The sequence below is a fragment of the Heterodontus francisci genome, unplaced genomic scaffold (genome assembly GCF_036365525.1).
Source record: "Heterodontus francisci isolate sHetFra1 unplaced genomic scaffold, sHetFra1.hap1 HAP1_SCAFFOLD_537, whole genome shotgun sequence".
Lineage (NCBI taxonomy): Eukaryota > Metazoa > Chordata > Chondrichthyes > Heterodontiformes > Heterodontidae > Heterodontus > Heterodontus francisci.
In genome coordinates, this window is record NW_027140574.1 from 693,133 (window position 1) to 713,774 (window position 20,642).

General features: G+C 43.9%; 1 protein-coding gene and 1 long non-coding RNA gene across 2 annotated transcripts in view; one reads left to right on the top strand and one right to left on the bottom strand.

Annotated features, from left to right (window-relative positions):
* Window positions 1-2,233: 2,233 nt before the first annotated feature.
* Window positions 2,234-20,642, bottom strand: part of LOC137360195 (probable G-protein coupled receptor 139) — a 36,536-nt gene continuing 18,127 nt past the window's right edge. Inside the window, exon 2 of the mRNA XM_068025736.1 lies at window positions 2,234-3,027. Within this exon, the coding sequence (XP_067881837.1) occupies window positions 2,234-3,027 (794 nt within the window). The remainder of the gene's footprint in view (window positions 3,028-20,642) is intronic.
* On the top strand, window positions 14,222-19,579 carry LOC137360197 (uncharacterized). Its single transcript, XR_010971754.1, has 3 exons — window positions 14,222-14,261; window positions 16,448-16,483; window positions 19,466-19,579. It is a non-coding gene; the product is annotated as an uncharacterized lncRNA (long non-coding RNA).

Consider the following 20,642-nt stretch of genomic DNA (forward strand, 5'->3'; position numbering starts at 1 on the left):
TCTGTGATTTTTATAAATGACTTGGATGAGGAAGTAGAAGGCTGGGTTAGTAAGTTTGCCGACGACACACAGTTTGCTGGGGTTGTGGATGGTGTGGAGGGCTGTTGTAGGCTGCAACGGGACATTGACAGGATTCAGAACTGGGCTGAGAAGTGGCAGATGGGGTGTAACCTGGAAAAGTGTGAAGTGATTCATTTTTGAAGGTCGAATTTGAATGCAGAATACAGGCTTAAAGACAGGATTATTGGCAGTGTGGAGGAACAGAGGGATCTTGGGGTCCACGTCCATAGATCCTTCAAAGTTGCCACCCAAGCTGATAGGGTTGCTAAGAAGGCGTATGGTGTGTTGGCTTTCATTAACAGGGGGATTGAGTTTAAGAGCCACGTGGTTATACTGCAGCTCAATATAGCCCTGGTTAGACAACACTTGGAATATTGTGTTCAGTTCTGGTCGCCTCATTATAGGAAGGATGTGGAAGCTTTAGAGAGGGTGCAGAGGAGATTTACCAGGATGCTGCCTGGACTGGAGGGCATGTCTTAAGAAGAAAGGTTGAGGGAGCTAGGGCTTTTCTCATTGGAGCGAAGAAGGATGAGAGGTGACTTGATAGAGGTGTACAAGATGATGAGAGGCATAGATAGAGTGGATAGCCAGAGACTTTTTCCCAGGGCGGAAAGGGCTATCACCAGGGGGCATAATTTTAACGTGATTGGAGGAAGGTTTTGGGCAGATGTCAGAGGTAGGTTCTTTACACAGAGAGTGGTGGGTGCGTGGAATGCAATGCCAGCGGTGGTAGTAGAAGCAGATACACTAGGGACATTTAAGCGACTCTTGGATAGTTACATGGATGATAGTAGAATGAAGGGTATGTAGGTAGTTGGATCTTAGAGTAGGTTAAAGGTTCGGCACAACATCGTGGGCCGAAGGGCCTGTACTTTGCTGTACTGTTCTATGTTCTGTTGTTATGTCTATATTGCCTCTTCTCTGGCTTCTGCCAAAGTGCATCACCTCACAGTTCTCTGATTTAAATTGAAACCGTCACTGGTCTGCCTATTCTGTTTGTCTACTTATGTTTTGTTTCAGTTGGCATATAAAAGCAGTGTTCCCAGCACTGACCCTTCGGGAACACCACTATCTATTGCCCTCAGTCTGAAAACCTACGATTTCCTATGACTCGCTGTTTTCTGACCATAAGCGATTTTTTAGTCCAAGCTGACACAGATCATCAATTAACATGGACTTCATGAGTGTCTGTGGGCCATCAGCCGCAGCAGAATTGAATTCAACCACAATCTGTTACCTCAAGGTCCGACATGTCCCCCACTCTATCATTAACATCAAACCAGGAGACCAACCATGGTTCAATGAAGAGTGCAGGAGGGCATGCCAGGAGTAGCACCAGGCATAACTCAAAATGACGTGGCAACCTGGTGAAGCTACAACAGAGGACTACTTGCGTGCCAAACTGCCTAAGCAGCATGCGACAAACCGAGCAAAGCGATCCCATAATCAACGGATCAGACCTAAGCTCTGCAGTCCTGCCACATCCAGCCGTGAATGGTGATGGACAATTAAACAACCAACTGGAGGAGGTGTCTCCACAAATATCCCCAATCTCAATGATGGGGGAGTTCATCACATCCTTGCGAAGGATAAGGCTGAAGCATTTGCAACAATCTTCAGCCAGAAGAGCCGAGTTGATGATCCATCTCAGCCTCCCCTGAAGTCCCCAGAATCAGTGATGCCACATACCCCCTGCATCTCTTGTCCGGACCTAAACTCTAGGCCTTCTAACATCAGCGAATGGGAACAGACTCAGCCTCCAGTCTGTCACCACGGTGAACTGACCCGCCCTCCTCTATCACCACAGCTGCAGGTTCTGTCCCCGTTCTGACAACATAGCGACAGGCCCTCCCCCACCCCAACATCAGTCACTGCGGGGATGGGCTCCGCCCATGCTTAGTCACATCAGCGACAGGCCTGTCATCACTCTGTCAACACAGCGAAAAGACCCACCCTGCTCTATCACTATAGCGACAGGCCCCGCACCTGATTTGTCAGCAGTGTGGCAGGCTCTGTCCCCGGCTGCTGGAAATAGTCAGTGATTCAGTTGCTCACCACATCGAATACATTTAACAATTGCAGTAAAGGGATATTTCATCGCATTCTTCAACTGCTCTCTGAACTGTGTCTGGGTCACAGCATAAATCGCTGTGTTTGTGCAGCAACTCAGAAGCTACAGCATGAAGCCCACTTCTACCAGATAATCAGGTAGATAAACAGACCAAAACCCAGGCCCATACCCAAAATTCCACATCCGCCTCCATATTGCATACATGATTAACACTGCCCATAACAGGATGAAATTCCCCGAGATAACTAACAGTAAAATAATGGATTTCCTTCGGCTCTCCATCTCTGGGTCTCTGCGACTCTCCCCACTGCTGTGAGCCCGGAGTCTTCTGCGCGCACTGCTGCTCACTAAAATGTATCGGACAGTGAGGGCATTGAGCAATAGCATCAGCACAAATGGGACACATGGGGTTACAATATAATGGAGGAACTCGATTGTTGCCCAGAACGGAGAGAGCAGCACACCTGCTGATACATCACAAAACCCGGGGACGTTTTTCAGCCAATACCGACCTGTTAACATAAAATACCAGATGATGTTATTTAATCGGCTCAACACAGTCGCTGTTCCCAGAACCACAGCCGCTGTTTTTTCGCTGCAATATTTTCTTTTCAGCTTCTGGTAACAAATGGCCACAAATTGATCAAAGGTGAAAGTGATGGTGAACCAGACAGAACAGTCTGTGGCTGCGTAAAGCAGGATGGCGTGGATGTTACACAAGGGAATTGATTCCAGGAATTGAAAATGTTTCTGATAAACAATGGGAATGTGCCTCAATATCAGGTCGAGGATAATGACCAGTAGATCCGCCGCTGCCATGGCCACCAGGTAACGAGTGACACATTTGGAGAGACCACACTTTCCCCGGGACAGGATCCGAATCGTCAGCAGGTTAACTGTGAGGAAGGGAAATTATACATCAGGCTGGGAGAAAAGTTACCAGTTTGATTGAGGAATTATTGAGAATTATAAATGTGTTCCTGTATCCAGTGATGTACTGAAATGATTGGACCTGAAAGAACAAATGGGAAGGTCTGCGATACAGTAATAAACAGGAGAGATTAAATGACAAAAGGATGATACTGAAATTGTTAAAATCAACGTTGACCATAATCCCCCCCCCTCCCCTTATTTTGCCCAGTTTATAAACTGTTCCATCTCTAATCTCTCCCGGTTCTGATGAAGTGTCACCGACCTGAAACATTAACTCCGTTTCTCTGTCCACAGATGCTGCCAGACCTGTTGAATATTTCCTGCATTTCCTGTTTTATGTCATATGTATCGCATCTGCACCACTTTCCTCTTGTATAGAAAGTTAAATGTTGGACGACTGAGTGATTCCCTCACCTGTGAGAGGCTGCACTGAATTCTATTATTTCAAAGCAATAATGGGGAATGAGTCCACTGAGAAATCAATGAAACAAATAATCCCAATCGCCACTATGTTAACATCACCATTGGAAATTACTAAGGCATTTATACATCAGTTTGCAAATAAAAACAACAGATTGAAGGAGTTTAGAGTGACATTTGAACAATTGTTCATGCATTTATAATGGATCTAGTTGTTGTACCAGTGACAGGGATTTCTGCTGGAGACAGGGAGCTGAATTTAATGGAGCCAGCGGAATTCCTGACGGTGGGCTGAAAAGTTAGGGAAACCAATCAAAATTCGGAGCCCCCACCCAGCGCAATTCAGTGGTGCTCGGGCAATAAACTACCTGGCGCTCTGATCCCAGGCATTTTATGGATGGGTATTCCACCTGCCAAAGTTGCTGAACCTTGTTATGACCTTGGCAGGAGGAGTGGACTGTAACTTCATTCCCACTTCTCCAGCGGTCACAGCATATCAATAAATCTTGCCAACCACAGAACAACAGCCAAGTTTCTCCTCTCTTTGTCCCCCAGAGTAAAGCACACCAGCCAGGTTTGTTTAATCAACTAAAAAAGTAACTATTTATTTAAATAAATCCTAAATCTTAACCAATAATGAGCCCTCCTGGTGGGAATGGAGGTGCAGATCGATTGGACATCCATAGTGAAGAGTTGGGGCCAGGAAACTGGAAATTGTCAAAATGACTAGGGCGACAGAAGAGTCATAGAAGTAGGTGGATGGTTTGAAGGTTCTCCGCTTCTTCCTTGAACAGAGGCCCAACCAGTCCCCATCACCACCACCCTCCTCCGCCTGGCTGAACTTGTTCTCACATTGAACAACTTCTTCTTCAACTCCACTCCCTTCCTTCAAGTAAAAGGTGTTGCTATGGGTACCCGCATGGGTCCGAGTTATGCCTGTCCTTTTGTGGGAAATGTCAAACATTCCTTGTTCCACTCCTACTCAGGCCCCCTCCCCAACTTTTTTCCGATACATTGATGACTGTATCGATGGCGTTTCCTGCTTCCGCCCCGAACTGGAAAACTTTGTCAACTTTGCTTCAAAAATCCACCCTTCTCTCACCTTTACATGGTCCATCTCCGACACTCCACTTCCCTTCCTCGACTTCTCTATCTGCATCTCTGGGGATAGGCTGTCTACCAATATCCATGATAAGCCCACCGACTCCCACAGCTACCTCGACGACATTTCTTCAAACATTGCCTCCTGTAAGGACTCTAATCCAGTCTCCCAGATTCTCCTTCTCCCACGCATCTGCTCTGATGAGGCTACCTGCCATGATAGCACTTCTGATATGTCTTACTTTTTCGTCAACCGAGGAATCCCCCAACACCCTCACTGTGGTTGACAGGGCCCTCAACCGTGTTCGACCCATTTCCCGCACCTCTACCCTCACCCGTTACCCTCCTTCCCTGAACTGCGATAGCGTTCCCCTTGTCCTCACTTTCCACCCACCAGCCTCCATATCCAAAGGATCATTCTCCACCAATTCCGCCACCTCCAGCGTGATGCCACTACCAAATGTAGCTTCCACTCCCTTCCGCTGTCAGCATTCCAAAGGGATCATTCCCTCCGCGACATCCTGGTCCACTCTTCCATTATCCCCACCACCTCCCCAGGGCACCTTTCCCTGCAATCGCATGAGCTGTAATACCTGCCCATTTACCTCCTCTCTCCTCACTATCCCAGGTGCCAAACACTCCTTTCAGGTGAAGCAGCGATTTGCTTGTACTTCCATACCGTATTCGCTGCTCACAACGTGGTTTCCTCGACATTGTAGAGACCAAACGCAGACTGGTTAATCGCTTTGCAGAACACCTCTGCTCAGTTCGAAAGCATGACCCCGAACTCCTTGCCATTTCAACACTCTCCGCTGCTCTTATGCTCACATTTCTGTCCGGGGATTGCAGCAGTGTTTCAGTGAAGATTAATGCAAGCTCGAGAAACAGCATCTCATTTACCGATTGGGCACACTACATCCTAACGGACTGAACATTGAGTTCAATAATTTCAGAGCATGACGGGTTCCGCTATTTACTTTTCTTATTAGTTATTAATTATTTTCTCTTTTATATTTGTTGTGTTTACTTAATCATATTTCATCTTAGTTTGTTCAGTTTGCTTCCTCGTTTTTTTCATCTTCCGACTTGTGGCTGTTCAGTTTTCAATCCGTTAACACCCTATCTGTGCTAATGCTGTATATTTCAACACACCATTAACATATTGTTTGCCTTTGCTCCATGACCTTCAGGTTGGTTATTCTCTGTGACCTTGCCCTATCTACACCTTCTCCTTTCTTATCTCTTGCTCCACCTCCGCGTTACTTGATTAAAACCTTTCAAATGTTTAATATTTGCCAGTTCCGAAGAAGGGTTACTGATGTGAAACTTTAACTCTGCTTGTCTCTCCACAGATGCTGCCAGACCTGCTGAGTATTCCCAGCATTTCTTGTTTTTATTATCTAAGATTTTAGTACAAGAATAAAACCCTTGTAACAGCAATCATAGGGCCAGCAGCTCAATAGTATCTGCAATTCCTTCGGGAACAATGGAACTTCCAGGACTACACCAGTTCTGGGAACAGGACTTCACTAGGGTTCGGGCTTCAGGTATGTCTGGTGGGGTAGCCGTGATCAGTCGGGGACGAAGGGTCACAGCTGGTGACCCATAGTTCACATAAGTGTGGCAGGGTCACCTGGGCCCGTAAGGAAACGTGGGTCACTGCCCATCGCTGGAAACCAGGTCCCCAAGTAAGTGATATGGGGTAGCTTCGGTCAGTCATGAACCGGAGGCCATTGTTGGTACGATACCAGCCCTGGGACCAGGAGCAGTCTTGGAGTCCCAGTGCCCAGGTAACTGGGGTAGAGTCGCCGGTTCAAGTCCAGTAACCCCTGGAAGGTAGGTCAGAGTGATTGTTGAGTGAGGGAGTGTTTAGCATAGAAGCGGTCTTTGCTGCCGTGTGTCCACCCATGGGTCACAGATTACCCACGGAGGAAGCCTCCCCAGATCCTATCCAGAGGCTGTATTGCTTTACTGGGCGGCCTGAACAAGTAGCGGGGCTCCCACCAACCGCTCGTGCGGTTTAATTGGCTTTAATTGGCTTCTTGACAGCAAGGTCGTCATATTCGCCATTTTATGGGCCCCTCCACCTTCTATCCCATCTCCTGTGGGCCCAGTAAATTCCACACAGGTTTTAAATTAAATGTTCATGGTTGGATTTCGAAATATAATCAGAAAACAGGGATTTCAGCTGGAAAGAGCGGTGGATTGAGCAGCTAATAAAACAAGAGTAACTATTTCATGACTAATAGCTTTATAATATATCAGCTCCCCACGATTTACTGATGTGGACATCAACACAAATTATGAGGTATTTTATCAACATTGTGGTGAATGGCCGTTTTCTGAACTGGTGAGAAGTATACAGTACTGATCTGCATGGTTCAGCACCAGGACCACTGCTGTTTCTGACATACATTAAACACATAGACTTCGGGATTCAGGCAAAACATTTCAAAATGTGCAGAAGTCATGAAGGGTGTAAGTGCAGTGAAGATCGTTACATAATTCAACAGGGCATGGACAGGGGTTGTGGAATGGGCAGAATCACAGAAATCTTATCTCGCAGAAGGATGTAATTCGGTCCATCGTGCCCGTACTGGCTCTCTGAAATAGCATTCCCAGAAACAATAATATTTCCACAGCGCCTTTAATGTATTGCAGCCTACCAAGGTGCATTGCATGCGAAAATAATAGATTGACTCACATAAGAATATTGTAGGTAAGATGGGTGAAGGGGCTAAGTTTTAAGCAGTGTTTTCAAAGGCAGACAGCGTGGTACAGAGTTGTGGAGAGGGTATCACAGAGCTTATGGGCCAGGCAACTGCAGGTACCGCCACCAATGGTGAAGATTATAAAATCGGAGTAGCACAAGAGGACAGTATTGGATGAGCTTGCGGGGTTGTGGGCCGGGGGTGATTACAGAGTTAAGGAGCTGGAGCTCTGTAAGAGGCGGGGCTCACAGCGCCAAGATGAACACCACCTCAGGCTTTTCATGCCAAACCCTCCCCGCCCCCAATGCCGAGTGATCCTGCGTTTTCTTTGTATAGATGTCCCGAGCCAGACTCCCTGTCTCTTTAAAAATGAGGGCCTGCCTCGAAGAGCCACCGGCCCAGCACAGGGCCAGCGGCTCAACAGTAGCAGCATTGTCACTGGCAGCGATGGCCACTGGTGAGATCCCAGCGGCGGCGGTAAGGAGCCCTTAAGCTGATCTTAATATGCCACTTAAAGGCTTCAAATGGATTCTGGGGAGGAAGGAAGTCAACGAGATGGTGACGAGCCGTTTGCACCCGCCAACTGTCGCAATTCTACAGGCCCCCGCCTCAGATATTGACTCAGGAGTGTCCAAAAAAGCCAGCCCAGGGAGTGCTGATACCATAGAGGAATTTGAAAAAAAGAAAGACATTTTAAAATCAAGGCATTTGTTAATGACTAGTCATTGTAGGTGAGTGAGCACAGGACAGATAGGTGAAGGGGAGCAGCTGTGAGTTGGTTAAGACGTCAGAAGCAGAGTTTTTTGATGAACTGATGTTTACTGATAGTAGAATGTGGGAGATGCGCAGGAGGGCATTGAATGGTCAAGTCCAGAGGTAACACATGCATGAATGAGGGATTTCAGCGGAGGAGCTGAGATATGGGCAGAGTGGAGTGATGTTACAGAGGTGGAATAAGCCATTTTAGTGAAGGTGTGTATATGTGGTCGGAAGCTCATCTCAGGGTCAAACAGCACACGATCCAGGGCTTCAGTTACGTGGAGAGATTGGAAAAGCTGAGATTTTTCTCTTTCGAGCGGTGCATGTTAGGGGGAGATTTAATATAGAAGGTCAAAATCGTGAAGGGTTTTGATGAGGTAATTAAAGCAAAACTGCACGCAGTGCCAGAAAGTTCCACTTTGAGAAGACACAGATTGACGGTATTTGGCAAAGAACCAAAGGGGGAGTGAGGAGAAATTTCTTATACAGTGAGATGTTGGGACCTGCAATTCATTGCCTGGAAAAAGGGTGGAAGCAGATTCAATAATACCTTTCAAAAGTGATTGTAATAAATATATGAAAAGAAAAAAAATGTAGGCGTCTAGGAAAACAGGAGGGGATTGAAACTAATTAGATAGCTCTTTCAAAGAGACAGCACTGACACTCTATGTCTCTATGACACAATAGGCCAAATAGACTCCTTCTGTGATGCATCCATCTCTGATTCTATGAACAAGAGAGAGAGAGAGAGAGACAGAGGTGAAAGAGAGGGAGGAAAATAGAGACAGAGAGTAACAGAAGTTTGCAGCAATTTTCAGGCACAGGGATTTTGATACGTGATCTGTCTGCGCCTATACTGTTGAGGCAAGCAGCATACAAACTCGTGCTGCTTCCTCATTTCTGCCTGCACTCTTAGCAGGGCCGAACTGCAAGGCTGGCCCACGATTCAGCGAGCTTCCAACTCTGACGATACAGCATTTACACCAAAGACCAAATCATTCTCTGATTCTATAAGCGAGAGAGAGCATGGAGAGAGAGAGAGATTTGTGCTGCTTTTTGAACGTCGGGTTGGCAATTTCTGATCTGCCTGTGCCCGTTCCTGTTGAGGCAGGTGACACACAAACTTCATGCTGCCTCCTCATTTCCATGAATTCTACGTGCCGCCCAGCGTGACCCGTGCTTCTGTCTGTCTGCACGCTTACCAGTGGCTTAACTGTGTGTGCGGTTGGCTCGTGTTTCAGCCAGGATCAAGCTCTTAAAGGTAGTCAGTCCCTCTTGTCGGGAAGCTGCACTGAAACACAGGAGGCTGCTGCTGCTGACTGTGAATGATGCAAATGTAGAAAAGGTTCAATGAATACCTGTGCAAATACAGGGCTCTTCGGTTTATGGATGAGGCACTGGAGGCCTTTGTCATGGACGTTGACAGAAGGAGAGAGGCAATGCTTCTGGGCAGGGGCAGAGGCCCTCAAGCAACGCTCTCCAAAGGGAATGGGAACAGGTGGCGAAGGCCCTCAATGCAAGATGTCTGGTCCAGAGGACCTGGCAGCAGTGCCAGAAGATTAATGAGGTCACACGGGTGGTCAATGTCAGTGATTGTATCTCCACCCATCAACAGTCCCTCACACTCAAGACGCACTTCTAACATTCATATGTTTCACATTGCCATCACAGAGCTTCCACTGTTGCCATCCTCTCACGGACATCTCACTGCCTCCACATACCGCCAGCTATTCAGTTATAGCAGGCACAGCACGCAAACACAGTGCAACACAATCACTGGTATCCTGCAACAAAAACAAGAAATGCTGGAATCACTCAGCAGGTCTGTCAGCATCTGTGGGAAGAGAAGCAGAGTTAACGTTTCGGGTCACTGACCCGAAACGTTAAATCTGCTTCTCATTCCACAGATGCTGCCAGACCTGCTGAGTGATTCCAGCATTTCTTGTTTTTGTTTCAGATTTCCAGCAGCCGCAGTATTTTGCTTTTATTTTACTGGTATCCTGCTCTGTGTTTTGCAGAACAAGGTGGCCCATCGTCGCTGGGAGCAGCAGTTAACTGGCGGGGGCCAGACATACCTTCATTCACTTAGCCTGAGGGAGGAGATGATTCTCCGCATTATGGGGCCGGCTGTGACTGAGCGAATATGGGCCAGAGTCACTGAGAGCATTCAGGATGATACTATGTTCCTGTTTTATGCTCCTTAGCTCCCACCACCCCTCATCCTGTTGCCTGGGATGATGTACAAGCTGCAGTTGTTGGGACCATGGATCTCCTGCTTTCCATCTCACCCCTAATCGCTCGAACCAATCGGTCCCTTCTGATTTTATACTTTCCAAAGTTGGCCAAAACATCTGACTTTCCAGTCACCGGACCTCCAGGCCACAGAGAGAGAACAACTGTGTAACAGTAATGATGAAACATGGTCACTTGGTCTGACATTCCCAAACACCAGATCAAACACTTGCACTGCATGTACCTCAGGGAGTGAGAAATGTGTATGTTACACAGGACTCTGATCGGCAATCTGATGGGGCAGCTTACAGGGAAATGCTCGTAAGAATGTATCCTGATATGCTTTTTGCAATGGCAGGCCTCTCAGGAAGTCTTAGATTAGATTAGAGATACAGCACTGAAACAGGCCCTTCGGCCCACCGAGTCTGCACCGAACATCAACCACCCATTTAGACTAATCCTACATTCCCAACAAACATCCCCACTTGTCCCTATATTTCCGACCACCTACCTATACTGGTGACAATTTATAATGGCCAATTTACCTGTCAACCTGCAAGTCTTTTGGCTTGTGGGAGGAAACCGGAGCACCCGGAGAAAACCCACACAGACACAGGGAGAACTTGCAAACTCCACACAGACAGTACCCGGAATCGAACCCGGGTCCCTGGAGCTGTGAGGCTGCGGTGCTAACCACTGCAGATATGTAGCAGATGAATGCTTGGCCTCGGAGATGGTGGAGGAGGCAAGGCTTTAGTATCATCCATCACTGGGTCTGTTTCTGGCGAAAGTGGGACCTGTACAAGTCGGACGGTTTCCACCTGAACCTGAACGGGACCAAAGTCCTTGCAGGGAGGTGGCGGAGCAGGGGGATGGGATATAGAGTGGAGGTACAATTTGCGGTCATTCACAGCCAAATATAGAAGAGAAACTAAGTCAGTCTGGAAGACAGAGCAAATGTTGAGTTGTTAAGGCACACACGAATAATGCAAGGCTGGATTACTTCTATTTTAAGGCAAGGAGTCTTAAAAGTAAGGCAAATCAATTGAGGACGTTGATTAACACATGGCAATATGATATTTTGCTATCAGGGAGAGACGGTTGAGGGAAGGGCAGGACTGGCAGCTGAATATTCCAGGGTATAGAATCTTCAGGTGGAACGGGGTGGGCTGGGGGTGGGGGTGTAAAATAGGAGGTGGCATTGCATTGTTGGTCAAGGAGTCAATTACTGCAGAAAGGAGGGATGATATCTTCGAAGGTTACTCAAATGAGGCCATATGGGTAGAAGACAAAAACAAATAGGGCCATCACTTTGCAGGGATTGTACTGCAGGCCTCCAAACAGGCAGGGAGAGATAGAGGAGCAGATATGTAGGCAAATCGCAGAGAGGTGTAAAAATAATTGGGTACTGATAGTAGGGGATTTCAACTTCCCCAATATCAACTGGGATAGTCTTAGTGTAAAAGGCTCAAAGCGGGCGGAATTCCACCTCTTTGCTCTCCGAAGGAGAGTTTTTTGAATCAGCACGTAGAATGACCGACAAGAGAAGGGGCCCAATCTCAGCAAATGAAGCCGGACAAGTGGCAGAAGTGTCAGTTGGGACGCATTTTTGGGATAGTGAACAAACCTCTTTAAGATTTAAGGTAGTTATGGTAAAGGACAAAGATAGACCGGAAATAAAGGTCCTGAATTGTGGGAAGGCCGATTTCAATATGATAAAACAGGATCTGGACAAAATGGAGCAGCTACTTGCAGGAAACTCGACATCAGACAAGTCATTTAAAAATAAAATAGTGATAATTCAGGGCCAACATGTTCCCGTAAAGGTTAAAGGTGGCACTAATAAGTCCATGGAACCCTGGATGTCAAGGGATATAGGGGATTAGATGAGGGGAAAAAGAGGCTTATGGCATATTCAGAGGGCTGAAAAGAGCAGAGGCCCGAGAGGAATATAGCAAGTGTAAGGGGGTACTGAATGAAGTAATTAGGAGAGCGAAGATGAGGCATGAAAAAACACCAGTGGGCAAGACAAAGGAAAATCCCAAGGAATTTCATAAGTATGTAAAGGGTAAGAGGATACCGAGGGAAAGGGTTGGGCCTATTAAGGGGCAAAGTGGCAATCTGTGTGTGGAGCTGGAGGACGTCGGTGAGGTTTTAAAGGATTACTTTTCATCTGTGTTCACTATGAAGATGGACGATATAGGTGTAGAGGTCAGGGTGGGGGATTGTGATATACGTGAACAAATTAGATTTGAAAGGGCGGTGGTATTACCAGTTTTAGCGGGCTTAAAATGGTTAAATCCCCAGGCCCAGATTAGAAGTATCCCAGGCTGCTATGTATCAGGCAAGCGAGGAGACAGCAAGGGCTATGGAAAAAAATCAAGTCCTCTCTGGCCATAGGATAAGTGCCAGTGTACTGGAGGACAGCGAATGTGGTACCATTATTCAAGAAGGGTATCAGGGATCAGCCAGGTAATGACATACCAGTGAGACTAACATGAGTGATCGGGAATCGATTGGGAAAACAGTTCTGAGGGACAGGATTAATCTCAAGTTGGAGAGGCAAGGATTAATCAAGGATATTTAGCATGGCTTTGTTAGGGTGAGATCATGTATAACCAATTTGATTGATTTTTTCGAGGAGGTGACGAGGTGTGTCGATAAGGGTATGACAGTTGATGCAGCCGACATGGACTTCAGTAAGGCTTTTGATAAGGTTCCGCATGGGAGATTGGTCAAGAATGTAAGAGCCCATGGGATCCAGGGCAATTTGACAAATTGGATCCAAAATTGGCTTAGTGGCAGGAGGCAGAGGGTAATGGTTGACGGTTGTTTTGGTGATTGGATACCTGTGACCAGTGGTGTTCTGCAGGAATCGCTGCTGGGACCCTTGCTGTTTTAAGTGTCCATTTAATGATTTAAATATGAATATCGGAGGTATGATCAGTAATTTCGCAGATGACACGGAAATTGATGGTGTCGCAAACAGCGAGGAGGAAAGACTAAGGTTACAGGACGATATAGATGGGCTGGTAAGATGGGCAGAGCAGTGGAAAATGCAATTCAAGCATGAGAATGTGATGTGATGCATTCTGGGAGGACGAACAAGGCAAGGGAATACACAATGAATGGTCGGACCATAAGAAATACAGAGGGTCAGAGGGAATTTGATGTATTTGTCCATAGATCACTGAAGGCAGCAGCACAGGTATATAAGGTGGTTAGGAAGGCCTGGAAGTGAGCAGAACGACATGGCACTATGCTAGATGGGAAATCTAGGCAAGTTAGGAGTAGTCACTTTGTTGAGCTCTGATGAAATGATTTAATGATTTAAAGCTTGAGAAACTGCAATGAAATAGTTAAAAGTAAAGGCTGAGAGTGTAATATCGTATAAACTTACAGGCACTGGTAATTGCAAGGACATTTGTTCATTCATGACTTGATTGTGTAACTCCTTGTGGTTTGGAACAAATGGATTCCTGTGAGACATGCTGGCCATCCCTGTCTGAGTGATGATAAGGAATGAAAGGCCACACTATCACTGTATACTGTTGCTGCTTGGTGTTAGTTCATGATGTGACTTGATAGAGATTACAGGATCCCAGGACTTATGACAATTGTGGGAAGCAAAAGCAGTATCTGTGGGAATCAAAATCAGTATCTTGTTTCTAACTCTTCTTCCTTTGCTAATTGTCTTAATGTCTGTTTTCTTTTAATCTTGCTGGTACAAAACGATATTTTATTAGTAACAAGTATGTATTGAGAATGGAGTGTATTGTAACCTCAATAACAGATGTACTGCATGTCACCACGTGGGTGAAGTCGAATTGTACCGCACTGATTGGTTAAACAAGGAGGTGCAGCATGAATCTTAATGTATAAACAGTAGTACCTGTATCACAAACTTCACTTACTCTGGGGGGGGGGGGGGGGACCCGACAGACTCTGGTGGAGTCAGTGCCGCTGTTCTCAGAGTAAGTCCGCTGGCGACTGCGCAAATAAAGTAATCGATTTTACCTACACATCCGACTCGGTATATTTACTGAACCAGACTGAAGGCAAAAAGAACTCAGATTTACATTTTGGTGTCAGAAGTGGGATTTCAACAGACGACCGCCGATCATCAGCGAAATCAGAATCAGACTAGTAGAGGACGGAGAGAGAGGAAATGGGCCCCCGACGTGAGTAGTTGATGTGTGACTACGCCGGTTTTCCCCTGTCTCGTAGTCCGATAAAAGTTTGATCACTCGCTTATGGTCAGGTAAGATCGTCTGGACGAGATCAATGATCAGTCTGGTGGATTAGAAAAGATAAGGGTCAGTCGAAGTAGGTACGACTGAGGTTAAGGTTAAAGTAGGTCGTATTAAGCTACGGCTGAAGGTTGATTAAAGTCAGTGTCGTTTTAGAACGACTGACGCTCAGGTTCAGTCTGTTTCTTTAGAGGACGGCTGATGGGGACTGAGGTAGAATTAAAGTAGGTTGTATTGACTACGACTGAAGGGTGATTAAAGTCAGTGTCGTTTTAGAACGGCTGACACTCAGGTTTAGTCTGTTTCTTTAGAGGACGGCCGATGGGGACTGAGGTAGAATTAAAGTAGGTCGTATTGACTACGACTGAAGGTTAAAGTCGGTCGCGACTGAAGGTTATGCGAGGTTGTTTTAGAACGACTGAGATTATGGTTTTATTTTTTTATTGTGAGTAACTGTTTAGATAATTTGTAAGTAATAATAGTTTGTAATAATAGTTGTAATTATAGTTTGTGATAATAGTTGTGAATATGGGAAACTGTTTAGATAATCCAAGTGATCCATCCTGCCCATTACAAGTACTGTGTGATAAATATCCGGAGAAAGGGAAAGACTTCAGACAATTATCGGCAGCCTTAAATAAGAAATTAATAGACCAATGGCCCTTAGGGGGGACAAAAGATTTGGAAGTGACTAAAAAAAACCCAAGAAAAAATCTGGAAACAAAATAAAGGCAATAGGGCCAAAGAATTAATTGGATTATGGATACAATATTGTCAGGAGAAAAAAAATAGAATCCTCCTATCAAGTTGGCACGAAAACGCCCTCAAATTAGGAATACCGATTAGTGAAGGGGGAAACCAAAAGACTCTAAAAATTCCCTGTCCCATGTTCGTCTCCTTGTGTGTGGTTCGTCCTTTGTTTGTGTTACTGTGTCTATTCGTTTTCTTGTGTCATTTGTTTTCTTTCGTTTTAATGCTGCTTGATTCATAGAAAAGAACTAGGGTTTGAGAAAGTAGAGGAAGAATGGGCTTGACGGCTTGTAAGGAGGAAGGGTTGCCCCCGGGGACAAGTAAATCATGTCCTCTGGAGAAAGGCGACCCACGTCCGTTTGCCCCCTTGAGAAAGACGCAGAAGCGCCACGGTAACTATGTGTTTTAAAGATAGGTATGTTTTTGAGTAAAAACAAGTTACTGTGTCTTTGTTCTGTACAACTTGTGTTCTGTAAAACTGACTGTCGTTAACTCTTTGTTGTCTGGCCTTAATGATGAGAGAATGAGTCTGTTACTTTTTCTATTTTTACAAGTGTATATTTTGTGGGAACCTTGAGTCATGTTTTGGTTGTGAATTAGTTGAATCTGTGTGTGTTCCTTGACATCGGGACAAGGGAATTTTGAAAGAGATTTGGTATTTTGAATTCGTAACCCATTACAGAAATCAATTTTCAAAGTTGTTTGGTATTGAATGAGTGTGAAAAGTGATTGTTGAGTGTGTTCATTTCGATTTAGTGTTGTGCACCCAGGAATGGGATATAAAATTGAATTATATTTTAAGTTAAAATTTTATTTTGATTTTAAAAGCTGGTTTTGCAACTGTGAAAAGGCAATGAACAATTTTCTAAGAGATAAGCTTCAGCCTTGAAGGTCTGAAGATGTTTGGCAGAAATCCAATTTGAAGTTTACAACTCCTGCTTTAATTGGAGTTCCAGTTTAAAATCTGTTCTAGTTTTTTTGGAGTTTAAATTAAAGACATGTTTTACTGACTGTTTTAAGTAGCAAATGTTAGGAATTGGATATTGGTCTAATGGAGAGAAGGATAAACAAAGGAGATATAGGAAAGAAGAAGCTGATGTTAAATATTTTGTGTTAAGAATGTTAAATAACTTTTACTTTAGTTTTTGGTTTTATTACAGTCATTTGAAAAGGCGCCTGAAGAACAAGAAAATGACGTAATTTACCTATCTTTTAAAATAAGCACGTGCTATGCTGTTCTGTGTGTAGTTAATAAGTAGTATAAGTTAATAAGTCTGAATTGAATTAATACTATTAAGGTTAATTGACCTGTTTAAGTTGAAGAACAGGAAATTTCATTTGTTGCCACAATGAACTTTCAAGTTTATTATTTCATGTTTTGGAGGAGTCTTCGGTTCCGGACAGAGGACTCACTCATATAACATTGGCAGTTTTGATTTTAAATATTATTGCAGTGAATTGGAATTTGGAATCATCTTTGTTAAAAAAAATCATCCTTGGATTAGAAACCTCTTATAAAAGATGCCAAAAAAATCAGTTTGGAAACAATTGAAGTTTAATCTAAAATGCTGTCTATCCTGATGGAGATGGTTTCCTTTGAAGTTGATAATGTTACTAAAGATTTTGTTGTTTGAAAATCCTAAGGATAAAAAAAAACATTTAAAAAGGTGTTTAGTTCTTTTCCATTAAAAAAAGGGTTACGTAAAGCGACGCAGCGGAGAATGCTTTGCTCCGCCCCCTTGGAGACAAGCAAGAAATTAACCCTGCTGCAACCATCCTTATCAATGAGACAAAGTGCTTGAGAAGGAGAGATAGTTGCAAGCACTTCTGTCTTTAACGTACAAAACGTACAACCAAGTATGGGCATAAGAAATTGGAATCGATAAACTAAATTAAATTGATATGAGTGGTTATTTAAAGCATTCAAAGGGAAATTTACTGTTATTTGAATTTGGAATAATCTGAGATGTCAAAAATCCAGTTTAATTTGGCAAGTTATTTAAGGAATTAAAATGTCATCGAAGGTAAAAAAAAAACATAAACAATATACACTAATGTCTGGAATCAAATGGGAATGTTTGATTTCTGTTTTAAGGAATTATTAATATTAATTGTAAAGGTTCTCCAGGGCTCAAAATGAAATAGAATTATAATTAATGGGAATTGGCAATCAGATCTGGCTGATGCAAGCGCTAATAAAGGAATTCTGGGGATAAACAAATATTGAAATAAACAGCTAATTTCCAAGAAGCCTCGAATTTTACAGTGAATATCAGGAAAGTGTAGATAAGACTAGCAATTGATAGTTTTCTCTTGGAGCTATGAGTTTTTAAGAGAGCTACATTTGAAAGTCTGGCCATAACCAGAGACATCAGGACCCTGCAGGGGGAGGTAAGCAAAGATCTCAGATAGACACCACCAGCCGCCCCCCTTTTTCATCACCGCTGATATTTGATCTTTTGATAAGATCACCTGAGAGTTCAGAATATGTGGCATGACAGTGGAATACCAGTATAAGTGTGCAGATGTGATTTGTTATTTTGAAAGCAGCGGAAGCATTTGTGGCATTTTCAACTTCAAAGGCGAGCAACCCTAAGGATACCAAAAGGATTGAAAAAAAAATAGATTAAAATGGAGTGTGGTTTTTTTCCGATCACAGAAGGAAAAGGTTTTGTAACGTGACGCAGCTGAGACGATTTTGCTCCACCCCTTGAAAAAAAAGCCCCGCTGCAGCTGCTGTTTTTCCATTTAATCCACCACACAATTTTGCATTGCTGAGAGTAAAATTTATACATATTGGACATTGTTAAATTTTAAATTTCTAAATTGACAGATAGAATTGGACAAATTAACCCATTGGGTTCAGGGGCAGAGCCACAGTGGATTCTTTGTGGGTTGTTTTTAAGCAGGTGACGGCAGGCCATGTGAGAAATAAATGCCACGGCAAAAGATCCAGCAGCTTTGAGAATTTAAGACCTTAATTGCAGACATCAAATATCGCAGCATCTTTATCAATGAGACAATTTTCAGCATCTGCAGTATTTTGCTTTTATTTTAGTGGACAATTTAATCTACCAGGTGTGTCAGCTTTTGACAGCAAAGGCCCTCAAGGGACCTTTTGTGTCAAAATCATTGGGGGGGTGAACAAGGGAAAGAGCCAACAATCAAACCAGCATTCAAAATTTATCAAACGGACAACAAGCTCCAATCACCCCGATTACCCCCACATTTTAATTACTAACAAGTAAGGTTACGACCCAACAGCCACAAGTGACTGGTCTCGCTTGCCCAGCCTTGACTACAGAATGGACTTGCGATAATAAAAACTAATAAAATTGTATATGATAACATAAAACTTGAGTTGGTACTGGTAATATTGAATATCTCAGATATCCAGCTACCTGGCTGGTGCCCTAAGAACCGAGAGTTGTACAAGGTTACTGTAACAATTGCTGAAACAGGGGTTTGGTAATGAGGGAATAATAAAGTTAAAGAGACATAAACATAGCTTAGTGAATAACGCAGCCACTGTCCTTAATACGGGAACTTCAATTGTCAATACTATAGATTTTGAAAATGTGGACCAGAATGTTAGAACACTTAGTCAGCTACTAAAGGATATTTTGTAAAAGAAACAAAAAGGACAGAGTGGTGTAGCTAAAGTAGGAAAGACTTGATGAATACGGTAACAGGAAGGGTGATGAGACTGCCAAGGTATGACGTAGCAGGTAGTGAGGAAATAGGACCCGTAAGAGAAAGAGTTAAAGATTTGTGAAGGAGCTGTGCAGACAACTGCATAAGGTGAGGCAGGAGGTTCTATCGAAACATGATAGAGGAACAGACAAAGGTGCCTGTTGTGGGAGACAAAGTAATGGTAAAGGGAAGGGCCGATAGAAATACATGGTACCAACTAAAAAAATATATAATCAAGGGAATAATGGTAGTATTAATAGGCATTTGGACTATTATTAGATGGGTTACTAATCGGCCAAGGATTGTGGGGAACGAATCCTGAGTACAACGGGACCATATAGATAATTTCAAAAGAGTAGAGATGATAAGAATATAAATTAACTCCTGGATTCCCCAGGACATGTTCGGTCCCCACAGGTAGACATGTATCCCTCATCGGGGGATACTCACAACATGGACAAGTACTAACACCTGGTGACCACCAGGGCAGTGTGTTTAAATTACAGATATAACCACTAGTGGCGTATGGCAAAGAACCGGACTGCAGTGGCTGTGGGGCCTGATACTAATATCCGGAGAGGAAGAACAAAGACCCGGTAATGGATGCACAACGGATTAATGAAAGGAATATTGATATGCACTATATGAACTATGGGGCATTGCACAACATGTTGGATGGGAAGTGTGTACGGTGTTCCACAGATGACCGTGCTAACTGCGTGATCAGACAGAAAGGGGAAGGGGTAACTGAGAGCTGTGTCTTTGGAATTATTTGTGCCCCTCCCATTGGGCAACAGATGATAAGGAAAGTTGAAAGGAACATGGATGTGTGTGGGTACATCGAGCCCAGGGGAAGCGTTGTATGATAATGTTAAACATGAGATTGTGCCTGCCCTGGACAATATCTCAAATGCCGGGATATTGTACGGAACAGGCAAGAAATATAATAGTGTATTAAGTAAGATTGTAATGCAGCAGGCTGCTGATGCCATGGGTGCCACCAGATTTAGAGGCCAGGATCAGCTTTATAGAACAAAGAGTGGGATAGTTAATGACGTTGCTACCAGATTCAATACCGGTGCCTCCATAGTAAAATACAGTTAATACTGGCCACAATATGGGGCATACTAGCTTGCCATTCATACAGGCGCTATGTGCAGCGAAGGAGGATGAAAACCAGAGCAAAGGCAAGGGAGACAATTTCTCTACCTAGAAATATTATTTTAGTAACCAGTAACATATAATATTAGTGAACAGTGACATTTCAAATAATGAGAGTGTTTGTAGTACATACAGTTTGTGAATGTTAGAACAAATTCGAGAAAATTCGAGGCAAATTGATGCAAGACAGGTGCCAGTTTGGATCAATGACACCCAGTTGGAATACTTAACTAGTCACACACATGATAAAATTACCAGGTGCCAAATCAGAAAACTTAAAGTATGGAAAGATCAGGAATGTGTAAATACAGGATCTATGAGTATTGGAGTAGTGTTGGGAATACCTGTAATTCTGAGAGATAAGTTAGGGATGCAATTATACAAAGTAGAAAATACAGGAGTGATAAGTGGAAAGATTACATAAAATACAATGATATTTTACCCTATGTTATGGAAATTGGAAAAGAAAAAGAGGTAATTGGAACAATATTGTCCATTGTC